General features: G+C 41.1%; 1 protein-coding gene across 2 annotated transcripts in view; it reads left to right on the plus strand.

The window, feature by feature from the left end:
* LOC122548891 (DENN domain-containing protein 3-like) overlaps positions 1–15,605 on the plus strand; it is a 77,650-nt gene that overhangs the window by 15,287 nt on the left and 46,758 nt on the right. For both annotated transcript variants that reach the window (XM_043687818.1, XM_043687817.1), the window contains exons 3-4: positions 8,372–8,654; positions 13,950–14,065. In XM_043687818.1, coding sequence (XP_043543753.1) covers positions 8,372–8,654; positions 13,950–14,065 — 399 coding nt within the window. The remainder of the gene's footprint in view (positions 1–8,371; positions 8,655–13,949; positions 14,066–15,605) is intronic.

A 15,605-nucleotide genomic window follows, 5' to 3' on the forward strand; every position in this document is an offset into this window, starting at 1 on the left:
GAGAGGCTGAACAGGCTGGGGCTGTTTTCCCTGGAGCATCGGAGGCTGAGGGGTGACCTTATAGAGGTTTACAAAATTATGAGGGGCATGGATAGGATAAATAGACACAGTCTTTTCACTGGGGTCGGGGAGTCCAGAACTAGAGGGCATAGGTTTAGAGTGAAAGGGGAAAGATATAAAAGAGACCTACAGTGCAACTTTTTCACGCAGAGGGTGATACGTGTATGGAATGAGCTACGAGAGGAAGTGGTGGAGGCTGGTACAATTGCAGTATTTAAGAGGCATCTGGATGGGTATACGAATATGAAGGGTTTGGAGGGATATGGGCCGGGTGCTGGCAGGTGGGGCTAGATTGGGTTGGGATATCTGGTCGGCATGGACAGGTTGGACCGAAGGGTCTGTTTACATGCTGTACATTTCTATGACTCTATGACATCAACTTTCTCAAGCCTGTATCCCAGCTCCTCATAGTTCTCATTCACAACGAGGTCCCTTTCCTCAGAGAAAATTGAAGCAAAATACTCATTTTGGGCTTCCCCTATCTGCTCAGACTGCACGCACAAGTTCCCTATGCTATCCTTGATCGGCACTACCTTCTCCCTGAACATTCTCTTATTCCTCACGCATGTGTAAAATGCCTTTGGGTTCTCCCTAATCCTATTTGCCAAGCCTTTTTTGTGACCCCCACCGGCGCTCCTCAGTCCATTTTTGACTCCTTTCTAGCAAGCCTGTAATCCTCTAAAGGTGTGCCAAATCCTTGCTTCCTCCACCTTATGTAAGCTGCCTTCTTCGTTTTGATGAGAAGCTCCTCTGTTCTCGTCATCCAAGGTTTCTTAATCTTACCCCTTCTTACCTGTCTCAGAGGAATAGATGCGTGCATCACTCGCAGCAACTGCTCCTTAAACAGTCTCTTGAATCATCTTTTTTTTATGCTCTTTTATTTCATCTAACACTGCTTCTTGGTGTGGTAATTGAGTACTCAAAATTTATTAACAAATGTATTTTTTCTCAATATTCCTGTTTAACCAGTTCATATTCACTACACCATATATTGATTGATTTTCTTCTTATCTGTCTGTGAGCTATGACACAGATCCATTACAGCCCAGCAGGGGATATTTTAGTCCATCCCAGCTTTCCAAAAGGGTCCTCAGGTATCCTAAATCCCTTTCTTTCCCGTAATTCTTCTTTAGTTAACGTAATTATCTGATTCCATTTTTGTTTGAAGCCCTTGAATTTGACACCTGTTTCCATCACACTCTAGTGCAGTCCATTCAATTATCATAGAATCCCTACAGTATGGAAGCAGGCCATTTGGACCATCAAGTCCACATTGACCCTCCAAAGATCATCCCATCGAAACCCATACCTCTTTCACCCTATCCCAACCCTGTGACACTGCATTTCCAATGGCTAGCCTGCACATCCCTGGACACTATGGGCAATTTAGCATGGCCGATCCACGAAATCAGTATCTCTTTGGACTGTGGGAGGAAACGAGCACCTGGAGAAAGCCCATGTAGATGCTGGGAGAACGTGCAAACTCCACACAGTTTGCACACAGCCTGAGGGTGGAATTAAACCCAGGTCCCAGGCACTATGAGGCAGCATTGAGCCACTCTGACACCCTCATTATGACTCATCCTTGAAAGATTTCCTTGTTTCATGTGTTCAACTTGTTGTTTTGCTATTTTCTAGATTTTATTCTCTGATTCTTGACTTTCACTGATTTCCCCCAATACGGTATCCAGACTCTTGTGAGATATTGTGTTATGAGATTCTTTTATTAAGTACAGGTACAATTTCTAACTTATTTAAAGTGTACAGGCCTAGTTTTTTTAAACTAACAATTACTCATTTAAAAGCCAAAAGGACTCATACTTCCTAATTATGCAAGCAGACCAGACATACACTCTTAGTCCCATCAGAAGTAGCAGCCAGCATTTAGAACGTTTTAACCCATCTCCTGTCCCAGGATAGAAGCCTTTCAACCTTTGTGTCCTATAGGTAACAAAATGGACACCATAGTCATGGAATTTTACTATATGTAAGAAATATGTATAAAGGGGCTGTTTGTAAGAACTGTATTTCAGGATTCTATTGCCATCTCGAACCTGTGCTGTGACTGCTGAATAAAAGAGGCTATTTTCACCACTCACTGACTCTGATTGTTATTTGAATATGATCCCACAACGAGGCGTAGTCAGGTTGGGGACACCATCTAAACTGACTAGTCACTGATAGTTCTTTGAGGGTAAGAAGCTTCCTTCTTAGAGTTGTGGTCTAGTCCCTGAATGCAATCCCGAACCTTTTGTGAGTTGGCTATTTTATTTTGAATTACCCACGTCTCAACCTAAGATTGGCTGATATAGTCCAGGGCAGGGAATTACCCACAGCAGGAAATTGCCCACGATGCATGAATTAGGGTTATAATAGTGACCCTGGGAATCTGCCTATGTGTCCAGAGGCAGGCCAGCCCTCCTGACATAATTGAGGATGAAATGCTGCGGCAGTTGCAGAATTACCTTGAGGTACAATTCTCATTAGGGAAGACTCTAACCTAAATTGGGCAAAAGTATAATATGCCCCAAGGACAGTGGAGCTGAAAATGTGTTGCTGGAAAAGCGCAGCAGGTCAGGCAGCATCCAAGGGGCAGGAGAATTGATGTTTCGGGGCATGAGCCCTTCTTCAGGAAGTTCCTGAAGAAGGGCTCATGTCCGAAACGTCGATTCTCCTACTCCTTGGATGCTGCCTGACCTGCTGCGCTTTTCCAGCAACACATTTTCAGCTCTGATCTCCAGCATCTGCAGTCCTCACTTTCTCTCCAAGGACAGTGGACCCTTGATGACATGAGACCGGTTTGGGGACCGAAAAATAAAGACAGAATTAAATGGCCCCTTCCATTAATGGGACAAATTTGCCAGGGAAGTGAAGTCCTGTCCCAATTAGCCCATGATCATGAAGAAACTCAATTTAAAGAGCAATTAAAAGTAGTGCATGAACAGCTGCAGAAAGAAAGATCCAAACAGGAAACAGCTCACCTTAAAAATCAGGAGCTTGAAAAAGAGAACAAGAAACTGAAGGATGTGTCAACAGTCCAGTTAGTTTCTTCACCGGGTTCCCAAGCCCACTCAGAATATGTACGTGACCATCCGAGACATCTAGGAAAGGATTTGGAAAATCAAAGCTGTTGTCCTTGGGAAACAGAGGGACTCTAGCAGTGAAAGCAATGAGGATTGTTTACCCCCGGCACCATTTTTATGACCCCTTAAAAGTAAGTAAAGATTGAAGAAATGGTCAGGCAGAGATTTAGAGGATGGCACTGAGGTGAATATTTCAGTACTATGGACTGAAATGCACACTGTGCATGGACCTGTGATCTCTGAGAATATGGACAGGTGCTCTAAATAAATTCTTCACCTGAAGAAGGGGCCAGTGAAGACATGGGAAGTCCCAGACTGATTGGGGGAAATATATATTCTCCATCCCTGGGACAGGGTACAAATTCTGAACATTATTGTAACTAAAAGAGAAGGATGCCTCCTCCATTAGACAGTCAAAAGTGCTTTTGAAGAGTATGAGCAGGAGCTGCAAGCTGGCTGGACAGCAATAAAACATTGGCACTGGGGTATAGATTGCATAAGACTGGGACAAAAGCTACAGCTTACTGTCAAAAACCCACAGAAGAAGTCCAATATGAGGAAAGGTTTAAGATGACAACCTGAAAAGAATATTCAGGAGTCCTAAATCTGCAGAATAATATGGGTTTTGAAGGTTGTAATTATGGCCTGCTGAAGTCTGCTTTTGTGGCTGGACTTATACTTGAGCTCACTAAAATGTTAAAGCTGACTAAACAGGATTGGGACCAGAAAGGGAATCATCACTATGAATTGGTTGACTGGGCCCAAATGGAGATTTGGGTGCCAAACTGTGAGCCCTACAGATAGAACAAATTAAACATATCCTCAGTAGCCCCAGGAAGACACAAGACCAATGTCCAGAGAAGAATCATTTCTGTGGGGAGGAAGGCCACTGGGCCAGGGGGTGCTGGCAAAGAGGAAGAGGGCGAAATCACCTAATAAGCAGTGAGGAAGAGAAGACCCTGGAAGCTGGGAGTAAGGTTAATCTCTGAAAACAGTTTAAAGAAACTAACCATCCAGCAGGAGCTGCTAAAGTTGACAAAAAAAGTGAAAGAGGGGAAAGTGAGGACTGCAGATGCTGGAGATCAGAGCTGAAAATGTGTTGCTGGAAAAGCGCAGCAGGTCAGGCAGCATCCAAGGAGTAGGAGAATCGACGTTTCGGGCATGAGCCCTTCTTCAGGAAGTTCCTGAAGAAGGGCTCATGCCCGAAACGTCAATTCTCCTGCTCCTTGGATGCTGCCTGACTTGCTGCCCTTTTCCAGCAGCACATTTTCAGCAAAAAACTGAAAGACCCCTCCCCATGCCCATCTATGCTCCTATTGGCTTTAAGCCAGCAGAGGGGAGGCGGATTGTGTATGAACATGAGGGTGGGTGACCTGGACATTGAGTGAGTGCCTTTTGGACACAGGAGCAGAATGGACCTGCTTACCCCAGACGTATGAGACCAAACTCCTGCTAGATAGGACTGTGAGAACAGCTTATGGAGCAGGACTGACAGGTTTGAAATCAAACAGACCAACTCATACACCTTGAACTCGACCCCCACGAGTTAGTAACTTTTATATAGGTAGGACCTGTCACCTAGCCGCTCCTCAAGATAGATATCCTCACCTAGCTGAATTCCTCTTTACATTTTTTTGATGGACTGGCAATGACTTCCATCAGAACCCTACAAAGCAAAAAATTAGAAGGTCGCCCCATCTGGACTAAAAACAAGGATGACTGCGGGTTGCTGAAAATGGAACTCGTGAATTTTTCAAGAGCATCACTAAAAAGGAAAAAGGGACTTTGATATAAACTGACAGTATCTCTAACAGCCTGGTGTGGCCTGTGCAAAAGGCAAGTGGGGAATGCATATTAACTACAGATCACAAGAAAACTGGATGGACTGTCAAGACATTCAGCCCTGTCATGATATCGGGAAACCTACCCACTGGAGCATCTGCACAGAAAACAGCATTACAGGTTCTGACTAAAGCCTACAGAACATCAGAGGATCAGTCTGCCAATTTTTACTCAGACTCCTGCTATGCTGCAGACTGTCACCTTTATTGTCTTGCTGTCAGGTACTGACCAATTCTGTAAGTTCTGCTTCCCAATTGGTAACGGGTGCCCTGAAAGACCCGCTGGAGGGAGCTCACGATACTGTACCAGGCAAATGGGCTCTTGTGAAAACGACCCACAAAAAAACCCTTAGATGCGAAATGACAAGGATCATACCAGCACCATCAACATCCGAGGAAAGGAGGCTTGGATTCATGCCTCCCATATCAAGCGGGCATCTCACCATACATGGGACCGGAGACTGACTGACCACCATGATGTCTGTTATTGTTATTCTAACTGTCTATGTTTTCTTTTCGTAAAGTGTAGATGCCAAACGGTTCTCTGATAAGAATCGTGTGGTTTGCTTTGAAAGGTCTCGGTAGAATCAAAAGGGGGGACTATGAGATTATTTTTATTCAGTAAGGTACAATTTCTAACTTTCTTAGAGCATATAGACCTAATATTTTTACTACAATTGCTAACTTAAGACAAACACCTCCTAATTATTGTAAACAGACTGGACAGACACTTGTAATCCCATCAGAAGTAGCAGTCAGTATTTAGCATGTTTTAACCCATCTCCTATCTCCGGGACAGAAGTCCTTCAAACCTTTTGTGTACTGTAGAAAAAAACAAAGTACCATAGTAATGGAATTTTAATATATATAAGAACTGTGTATAAAAGAGCTCTTGTAAGAACTGTATTTCGGGATTCTATTGCCAACTCCAACTTGTGCTGTGACTGCTGAATAAGAAACTGTTTTCACCACTCTGATTCCGGTCCTTATTTGAACACAATCTCCCACACTTCATGATTTTGAATACCCTCTAACAAATCTTTCAACCTCTGCAAAAAGAACAGCCCCAGCTTTACCTGTGAATCCACATAACTGAAGTTTCTCATCCCTGAAACCATTCATGTAACTTTTTTTTTTTTACTTCTTTTCCTGTACTTTTTCATTCTTCCTAAAGTGTTGTGCTCTGAATTGGACATAATTTTTGCTAGACCAGTATGGCATAGAGATTCAACACTTCTTCTTTTATCACCTGTATAGCCTGACTGGCTCTGTTTTTCCAGCAACACACTCTTCGACTCTAGCCCAGCATCAAGTTGACCGTATTAGCAGTTTTTTCCATCTATCGCCTTTAAGGATTGCATTCACATCTTCCCAGATCCATCTATTTCTGCAGTGGAATTGTATCCTTTATATTGCCCTTTCACTTTGTTCTTACCAAAATATATCTCAAAACTCTTTTCAGTATTAAATTTAATCCACTAGCTCATTTACATCCTTTTGATTTCTTGTCATTATCTTCCTCGTGGTACACAATACTTTCAGTTTTGGTATCATATGCATATTTTGAAATTGTGCTGTGCACCCTCAAGTGTAAGCCATCAATATGGATCAAATGAATGAGAGCCATATTGACCGCTAGGAAATCTCACTGTAGATTCTGTGACCTGGTCCAAAATAAACATGCATTACTACTCTATTTCCTGTTACTCAAAAACTTCATATCAGTACATATACTGACTTCCTCAATCTTGCTGACAAGCCTGTTTTTGGTGATACTTTATTGATTTGGCTTTTGGAAGTCCAAGTGTACTAAATGGATTGCATTGTCCTTATCAATGCTCTCTTACTGTATTATGCACATTCTGAATCTCTTGCTCTCAAAGTTTCCCTCTCTCCTTGAATTGTCAGATTATATAGAACATAGAACAATAGAGCACAGAACAGGCCCTTCGGCCCTCGATGTTGCACCATCCCGTGAACTATTCTCAGCTCGACCCCTACACTATCCCAAAATCATCCACGTGCTTATCTAAGGATTGTTTAAATCTCCCTAATGTGGCTGAGTTGACTACATTAGCAGGTAGGGCATTCCACACCCTTACCACTCTCTGCGTAAAGAACCTGCCTCTGACATCTGTCTTAAATCTATCACCCCTCAGGTCAGGTGAATTGGCCATGCTAAATTTCCCATAGTGTTAGGTAAGGGGTAAATGTAGGGGTATGGGTGGGTTGCGCTTCGGCGGGTCGGTGTGGACTTGTTGGGCCGAAGGGCCTGTTTCCATGCTGTAATGTAATGTAATGTAATGTAATGTAATGTAATCTAATCCTCTGATCATCTTGTATGTCTCTATCAAATCCCCTCTTAGCCGCCTTCTTGCCAATGAGAACAGGTTAAGTCTCTCAGCCTTTCCTCATAAGACCTTCCCTCCAGACTAGGCAACACCCTGGTAAATCTCCTCTGCACCTTTTCCAATGTTTCCACATCCTTCCCGAAATATGGGGACCAGAGCTGTACACAATATTCCAAGTGTGGCTGCACTAGCATTTTGTATAGTTGCAGCATGATATTGCGGCTCCGGAACTCAATCCCTCTATGAATGAAACCTAACACACTGTAAGCCTTCTTAACAGCACTATCCACCTGCGTGGCAACTTTCAGGGATCTATGCACATGGACTCCAAAATCCCTCTGCACATCCACACTACCAAGAATCTTTCCATCGACCCAGTACTCTGCCTTCCTGTTATTCTTCGCAAAGTGCATCACCTCACATTTAGCTGCATTGAACTCCATTTTCCACCTCTCAGCCCAATTCTGCAGTTTATCCAATTTCCCCTGCAACCTATCCACTACTCCACCGACTTTAGTGTCATCTGCAAATTTACTAATCCATCCACCTATGCCTGCGTCTAAGTCATTTATGAAAATGACAAGCAGTTGTGGTCCCAAAACAGATCCTTGTGGCACACCAGGTTGAATATTTTCCATCAACTGCCACTCGCTACCTTCTTTTAGAAAGCCAGTTTCTAATCCAAACTGCTAAGTCACCCACAATTCCATGCCTCTGCATTTTCTCCAACATCCTACCATGTGGAACCTTATCAAAGGCTTTACTGAAGTCCATGTATACCACGTCAACTGCCCTACCCTTATCTACATGCTTGGTTACCTTCTCAAAAAACTCAATGAGGTAACTTGATGAAACCATGTTGACTATGATCAATGTAATTTTTCAGAGTTTATCATCAATTGGAGGTACTTGTAGATACCATTACAAAGTATAAATTTAAGCAGTTACTTTACTTGTTTAATGTTAGAAGTGGTCCTAATGCAAGATAAGCTAAATTTTTGAATAATGCAGCATTGGTTTGTCTTTTTCCTTATAGGCAGTCCAAAAAGATGTTGCTCAGTTACATACTTGTCTTAGCCCAGAGGTTCGCTCAGCTCATGTTCCTCCATTTATTACTCGAGACATCCCCCACTGTGGTCACATTGCTCCAAGTTTTACTAGAACTCCAAGACACCGCTCGTTCAGGAGGAAAAAGGATTTTAAGCATGCAACATCCGGCATAAGCAGTACAAATGCAGGTCACAAAGAGCCACAGACTGAAGAAATTAGCATTCCAAATAATATAGATCTCCAAGGACTGCCTCAATTATGTTTCCCAGGTATTTTGTTTATATTTGAAAATTAATCATTTTACCCCTTTCCACATCCTACCTTGAAACCACTTTATACTAAATATGGCCATACATTTTTCAATTTTCCATTAGTTTTGTGGTGAATTCCCAATTCAGCAGAGTTATGTGCTAAGTTTGGATTATGTACGATTATGTGTACATACAGGGAGATAGGTACTTAATCAGGTTGGTCCCGGACTTGGAACTTTGAAAACATGGGTTGGATGAAAGTCCTGTGATGCTTCCCAAAATGGGATTTGATGAGGGAATCTAAAATTGGGTCCGATTAAAATGCACAGATGTCAGTCTTTCAATTTTAATCAACTTAATTGGGAATTAATGGAAATTATAAAGCTTTACAATCAAATCTGGAGTTCAGCAAAACTGTCATTGCTGCTTTGTCTTAAGGTTTTGTATCAAATCTGAATCAATTGGCATAAAAATATGATGATCGCAGGCATGGATGCTTGCAGATCTAGGCATCTTTCTGTAGGGAGTCTTCTGCTTGGATCTGCTTCATTGCTGAATATCTGAAACCAATTTGACATAGCACTGGGATCTAGGGTAAGGTGTCACGTTGCCTTCACTCTTAATACAGTTTTCTGAAGGTGCTTGAAATATGGCTTGGAGTGTGGTAAGAATGTAATGAACCTAGTTACTGGTGTTGTTCTGTTATGACTCTAATACCTTGTCAGTAGAATTTGCAAACAAAAATATAGCTGGGCTCTTGATGAAGCGACCCTCCCAGTCCTTCATGAATTATCAGAGGTGGAAGAGACTGTTGCCTATTTCCTTTGGTATTTTGTATCCACCAATAACATCTGGAAAACACTCCCTAATGAGGAATTTGTGCTAATCCCAGTAATGCTGCAAAGAAAAACATCAAGTACTGCTAACACGGCATCAATTTCGTAAAAGATGATCTTTGATCTGAAACATGTCACTCTTCCACTGCAAGGAGCTATCCATGACCAAGTGTTGCAAGCTGACAAGACAATGCTGAGGAAGTGCACTTAAACTTGTTGCTACTACAAAATGCTTAATTGGGATGATGATAATAGTCAATGTGCACAAACTTGTGAAGGGCATAGAGAGGCATATTGGGAATAAATTTGTTCCCTTTAGAGTGGGGTCAGTTACCAGCACCATAGATTTAAGTAATTAAATTTAATTATAAATCAAATATTTATTTAAGCTAAGGGGCAGAAGGTTTGGAGGGGATTTAAGAATTTCTTTTCACCTGGTGTGTGATGAATACCTGCTGCCTGAAAGATGGTAGAGCTGGGACCATCACAATATTTAAGAAGTATTTAAATGGACATTTGAACTGCTATATGTGACAGACCTTCTCCTTTTAACAAGGTTATGCTGTCCTTGTTTTTTTCAGAGAGGTTGTAAACGACAAAGGTTCTGAAAAGTCAGAGTTGGGGATGGGTTTTAGAACCAATTTGATAATAGCTAACAGATACTACCTCAGACAGAGGCTTTCAAGTTAAAAAAAACCTGTATAATGAAAGGGGAGTGGCCAGTTCTCTCAGCTCAGCTATTAGATTAGATTCCTACAGTATGGAAACAGGCCCTTTGGCCCAACAAATCCACACTAACCCTCCGAAGAGCAACCCACCCAGACCCATTTCCCTGCATTTACCCCTGACGAATGCACCTGACACTAAGGGCAATTTAGCATGGCCAATTCACTTAACCTGCACATCTTTGGACTGTGGGAGGAAACCGGAGCACCCGGAGGAAACACATGCAGACACTGGGAGAATGTGCAAACCCCACACAGACAGTTGCCCGAGGCAGGAATTGAACTTTGGTCCTGGCGCTGTGAGGCAGTAGTGCTAACCACTGAGCCACCGTGCCGCCCTGGTTTGGTTTTAATGCAGCAGCGGGTGCGTGAAGAAAGGCTGCTGGACCCTCTCCCTCGCTGGCTTCTCTCCTGTAAGAACTTGTTTGATTTCTCCTTTTGTGCCAAGGACTGTTCATGGGGAATGTTGCAAGTATTTTGGAACAGTGTCATTCAGTTGGGATAGTCTGTTGGGTTTTCGGGTGGGATAAGTTATTCTGTATTCTGTTTTGTGTTTCATTCAATAATCTTGTAAATAAATTCTGTTTTGTTTAAAACTAAGTAGTTTGACCAACTGATTCTCTCCTGGAATATCCACTGTACATCTGCTTAAATCAAATAGCAAAGTTAGGGTCTGGGCTACTTTCTTTAAATGTTTTGAGGAGTGTGGCCTGGTCCATAATATCTAGAATATATGTTATGGGCCATGTGCAGTGAAATGGCCAGGATAGGCTGAAGGTTTTCTTCTCATGCCGTAATATTTTAATTCTATACTCCTATAATCCTCATTTTTCTTTTTAGGCTTAATTTTATCTTGCAGAGTTACAAATCACACAACAGCAGGTTATAGTCCCAACAGGTTTAATTGGAAGCACTAGCTTTTGGAACGCTGCTCCTTCATCAGGTGGTTGTGGAGTGCTTGATTGTACGATCCAGAATTTATAGCAAAAATTATAGTGTGATGTAACTGAAATTATACATTGAAAAATACCTTGATTGTTTGTTAAGTTTCTCATCTGTTAGAATGACCATGATTTTCACTTCTTTTATATGTAAATCACCAACTTTTTAAAAAAAAGTTACATTCTCAGGGGAACCAGATTGCACACAGTGTTCCAAAATTAGCCTAACCAATGTCCTGTACAGTCACAACATGACCTGCCAACTCCTATACCTGCTCTGACCAATAAAGAAAAACATATCAAACACCTTTTCAGTATCCTAGCTATGACTCTGCTTTCAAGGAACTATGAACCTGCACTCCAAAGCCTCTTTGTTCAACAACACTTACCATTAAGTACACAAGTCCTGCCCTGATTTGCCTTTCCAAAATGCAATACCTTACATTTATCTAAATTAAACTCCATCAGCCACTCCTTGGCCTTTTGTACTCTGAGGTAACCTTTGCTGTCCACTACACCTCAAATTTTGGTGTCATCTGCAAACTTACTAACTATACCTCCTATGCTCACATCCAAATCATTGATAGAAATGATGAAAAACAGTGGACCCAGCATCAATCCTTGTGGCACACCACTGGACACAGGCCTCCAGTCTGAAAGGCAACCCTTCAGCATCACACTATGTCTTCTACCTTCTCGTCAGTTCTGTATCCAAATGGCTAGTTCTCATGTGATCTAACCTTGCTAACCTTGGTTTAGATTAGAGTGGTGCTGGAAAAGCACAGCAGGTTAGGCAGCATCTGAGGAGCAGGAAAATTGACATTTCGGGCAAAAGCCCTTCATCAGGAATTGGCCTTTTGTCTCATCAGGAACCTTGTTGAATACCTTACTGAGGTCCATATAGGTCACGTCCACCACTTTGTCCTCATCAATCCTCTTTGTTACTTGTTCCAAAAAAATCAATCAAGTTAGTGAGACATAATTTCCCATGCACAAAGCCATGCTGACTACCCCTAATCAGACCTTGCCTTTCCAAATGCATGTAAATCTTCTCCCTTAGGATTCCCTCCAACAACTTGCCCACCACTGTTGTCAGGCTCACTGGTCTATAGTTCCCTGTCTTTTCCTTACCTCCTTTCTTAAATAGTGCCACCACATTTGCTAACCTCCAGTCTTCCAACACCTCACTTATGACTATCAATGAGACAAATATCTCAGCAAGAGGCCCAGCAATCACTTCCCTAGCTTTCCTAGAGTTCTAGGGCACCTGATAAAGTCCTGGGGATTTATCCACCTTTGTGCATCTTACGACATCAAGCACCACCAACTGTATGTAATATGGGCATACTTTAAGATGTCACTATCTATTTTTCCACATTCTATATCTTCCATGTCCTTCTCCACAGTTAACAGTAATGCAAAATTGTTTAGTATCTTCTTGCATCTCCTGTGTTTCCACACATAGGCTGCCTTGCTGATCTTTGAGGGAACGTTTTGTCTCCCTAGTCACCATTTTGTCCTTAATATATTTATAAAATTCCTTTGGATTCTGCTTAACCCTATTTGCCAAAACTATCACGTGCTTCTTGTTGCCCTCCTGATTTCCCTCTGCCTTTATACTCTTTAAAAGATTCACTCAACCTCTACTGTCTATACCTGACGTATGCTTTCTTCTTTTTCTTGACCAAACCTCAATTTCTCTCGTCATCCAGTGTTCCCTGCACCTTGTCTTTCACCCGAACAGGAAAATACTGTCTGTGTCCTCTCGATACCTTATTTTTGAAGCCATCCCTTTTGCCTGTGAACATTCTATCCCAATCACCTTTTGAAAGTTCTTGCCTAATACTGCCAAAATTTAGCCTTCCTTCAATTTAGAACTTTAACTGAAGATATGAGGAGGAACTTTTTTCTCTCACTTTTGTCATGAGTCTTTGGAATTCCTTTTCACAAATAAGGAGGTGGTGGTGAGGTCATTGAGTACTTTTAAAGTGAGGGTAGAGGTATATAGATTCCTGACTAATAAGAGCTTGGTGATTATCGGAGGCAGGCATGAATGCTGATTTGTGGTTACCAATAGATCAGTGTGATCTTATTGAATGATATAGCAGGCTGGAAGAGCTGAAGAGATGCTTTCTTCTAATTCATATGTTTGTGCACCCATGTGATTTGACATTGAAGTTAAATAATAGACAGCATTTATAATATATCTCTGAAGATTGAGCTCCTGTTAATTGGACAAGAAGGTGTGGAGTAGAGATCTTTGTTACTTTCCTACTTTCCCAGCATTTAACCAGACAGAGATGGGAAGACTTCATTGGGCTCAAAATACAATCCTGCAGTTTGGGCCTTCTGCAGTACCAGTAGTAGACACAACTTGAATTCAAATTTAAATTTCTCTTGATGGACATATTTGAAATCTGTGTTTCACTTTTAAAGAAAATAGGTGGGCATGGATCACCTTTTTAGAACATCAATTATGTCAACATACTGGTTATGTCAATAAAAGTTTGGGCCCAAAGTGTCAACACAAATAAGTCAGAGTGTATCTTCTTGAAAAATTATGAAGACTAAAATTGTGTATAGTATCCCAGATGTGATCTCAGTAATGGCCCATAATACTGCAACAAAACTTTGCTCCCTTCTACCCCATTCACCTTGCAACAAATACCATTTGATTTGCCTTCCCAAATTTCCCAGTCGCATGCTGCTGTAAGCTGTAACATAATGTAATTCTGGTGAAATTTTTGGTACAATGTTATGTACAACATTAATAATTGGCTGTTCTCTACAATTTTGTTTATTCATTTACAGGAGAACTGCAAATAGAAACTGAACCAAAAGAGGATCACTATCACTTCTTGGTGTTCACAGATGTTTTTGGAGCAAGAACCTATGGTGTGGTGGTGCAGTTTTATAGGCCTATTCAGGTATGTAAATTATGCACCAGTAATTAACTTGAAAAATAATGTACAGATTTGAACCTGGAGGTTTCCACAGAAAATGTTTATCTTCTCCAATTTATCCGAACTAGGCTGTTGCCAGTTAATGTACTGAGTTGTTGCCAGTGATTTTTCTAAAACTAAGGTGCAAAATGGTACGTTCCTTTGGCCTAATCATCTGATACAGGTCAGGAACTGATAATTATTCCATGAATAAATGTGTGCTAGTCAGTGCACAAATCACTTGCATATCAATGTAAAGATTTCTAACAATGTAAAGGGTACCTATGAGAGCTTTCCCCATTTGATATTCGGTGACCTTTTGTGATGGAATTGAAAACTGAATTTTACATATTGTGACATGAAGTATTAGCTCAGCTGTGTAGTTTTTAAATAGGTAAACGTAAAATTACTGTAGCCAGAGGGTTGCTCTCTCATTAGAGAAATGACTGGTGGTGACTTGAGCATGAGGATCACTAACTAATAAGGCACCATTGAGTAGGTGGGACCTTCATGATGACTTTAGCCAGTTGCATTGCCAACTGAGCTAACCAATCACTGTCAACTCCTTCTGGCTGAAAACTATTTTCCCTTGTGTCCTGTTATGAAACAGTCCAAACCCTCACAAAACGTGTCAAGGAGATAGCCTAGACCCTAACTTTTTTTTTATTTTAAAGGCAAGTGCCAGACATTGTGTTCCAGAAGCAATTTGTTTGGTTAAACAACCAGTCTTGAAGCAAAACACACTTTTATTCCTACACTATAGTTAAAATACAGACAAAATAAAAATAAAAGAATTGGCTCAACTATAACTCTATCAAAAGACTTAACAAAATTGCTAACTACTGATTAACTGTTCCAATATAGTAACATTCCATAAGGACATCGTTGGCAAAGGCAAATTTAGTAAAATAGATTGTCTCACATGCAATTCGATCAGAAGGAAGAGAACACAAGCTTTTAACTGTACCAAAGAGAGAGATGTAGCTGCTTCTATTGTTCCAAGCTTTTTAAAAAAGAAATCCAAGGCCTCGCAACGTGTTTATTTTATTTGCTTGAAGCTATCTCAACCTCTCTTCATTTTTTAGAAGAAGGACAATGTTCACCTCTTAAAGCAATAGTATCATCACAGTCCCTTCTAATTTTTCTACCCATCACCTTAAATCTGTGTCCCCTAAGACAGCTGTCCAATTTTGTTAGAAGTAAGTGACTGACCACTGTATTTTCAGTATGCCTCACTTGCTAATTCCTTACTTTTCTACTTTGTTTTCTGGGAATCTTTCAGAATTTCTGTTGAGCTGTAATTTTACTTCATTAGAGTAGTAGTTTGATATGTTTGGTGCATTAACAGTAGTTCCATTTATTATCTTCCTCTCTTGAAACATCTTCTTCTTTTATCCATCCATCCCTTATCTTTTTCCTTCAAATTAGCTATTCTTTTTCACTGCCTAATATCTTGACTATTGAATCCAACATTTATCTTTTTTTTGAAGAAATGATCAGTCTGCACTCTAAGTTTATTGTGTGC

The sequence above is a fragment of the Chiloscyllium plagiosum genome, chromosome 4 (assembly GCF_004010195.1).
Source record: "Chiloscyllium plagiosum isolate BGI_BamShark_2017 chromosome 4, ASM401019v2, whole genome shotgun sequence".
Classification (NCBI taxonomy): Eukaryota; Metazoa; Chordata; class Chondrichthyes; order Orectolobiformes; family Hemiscylliidae; genus Chiloscyllium; species Chiloscyllium plagiosum.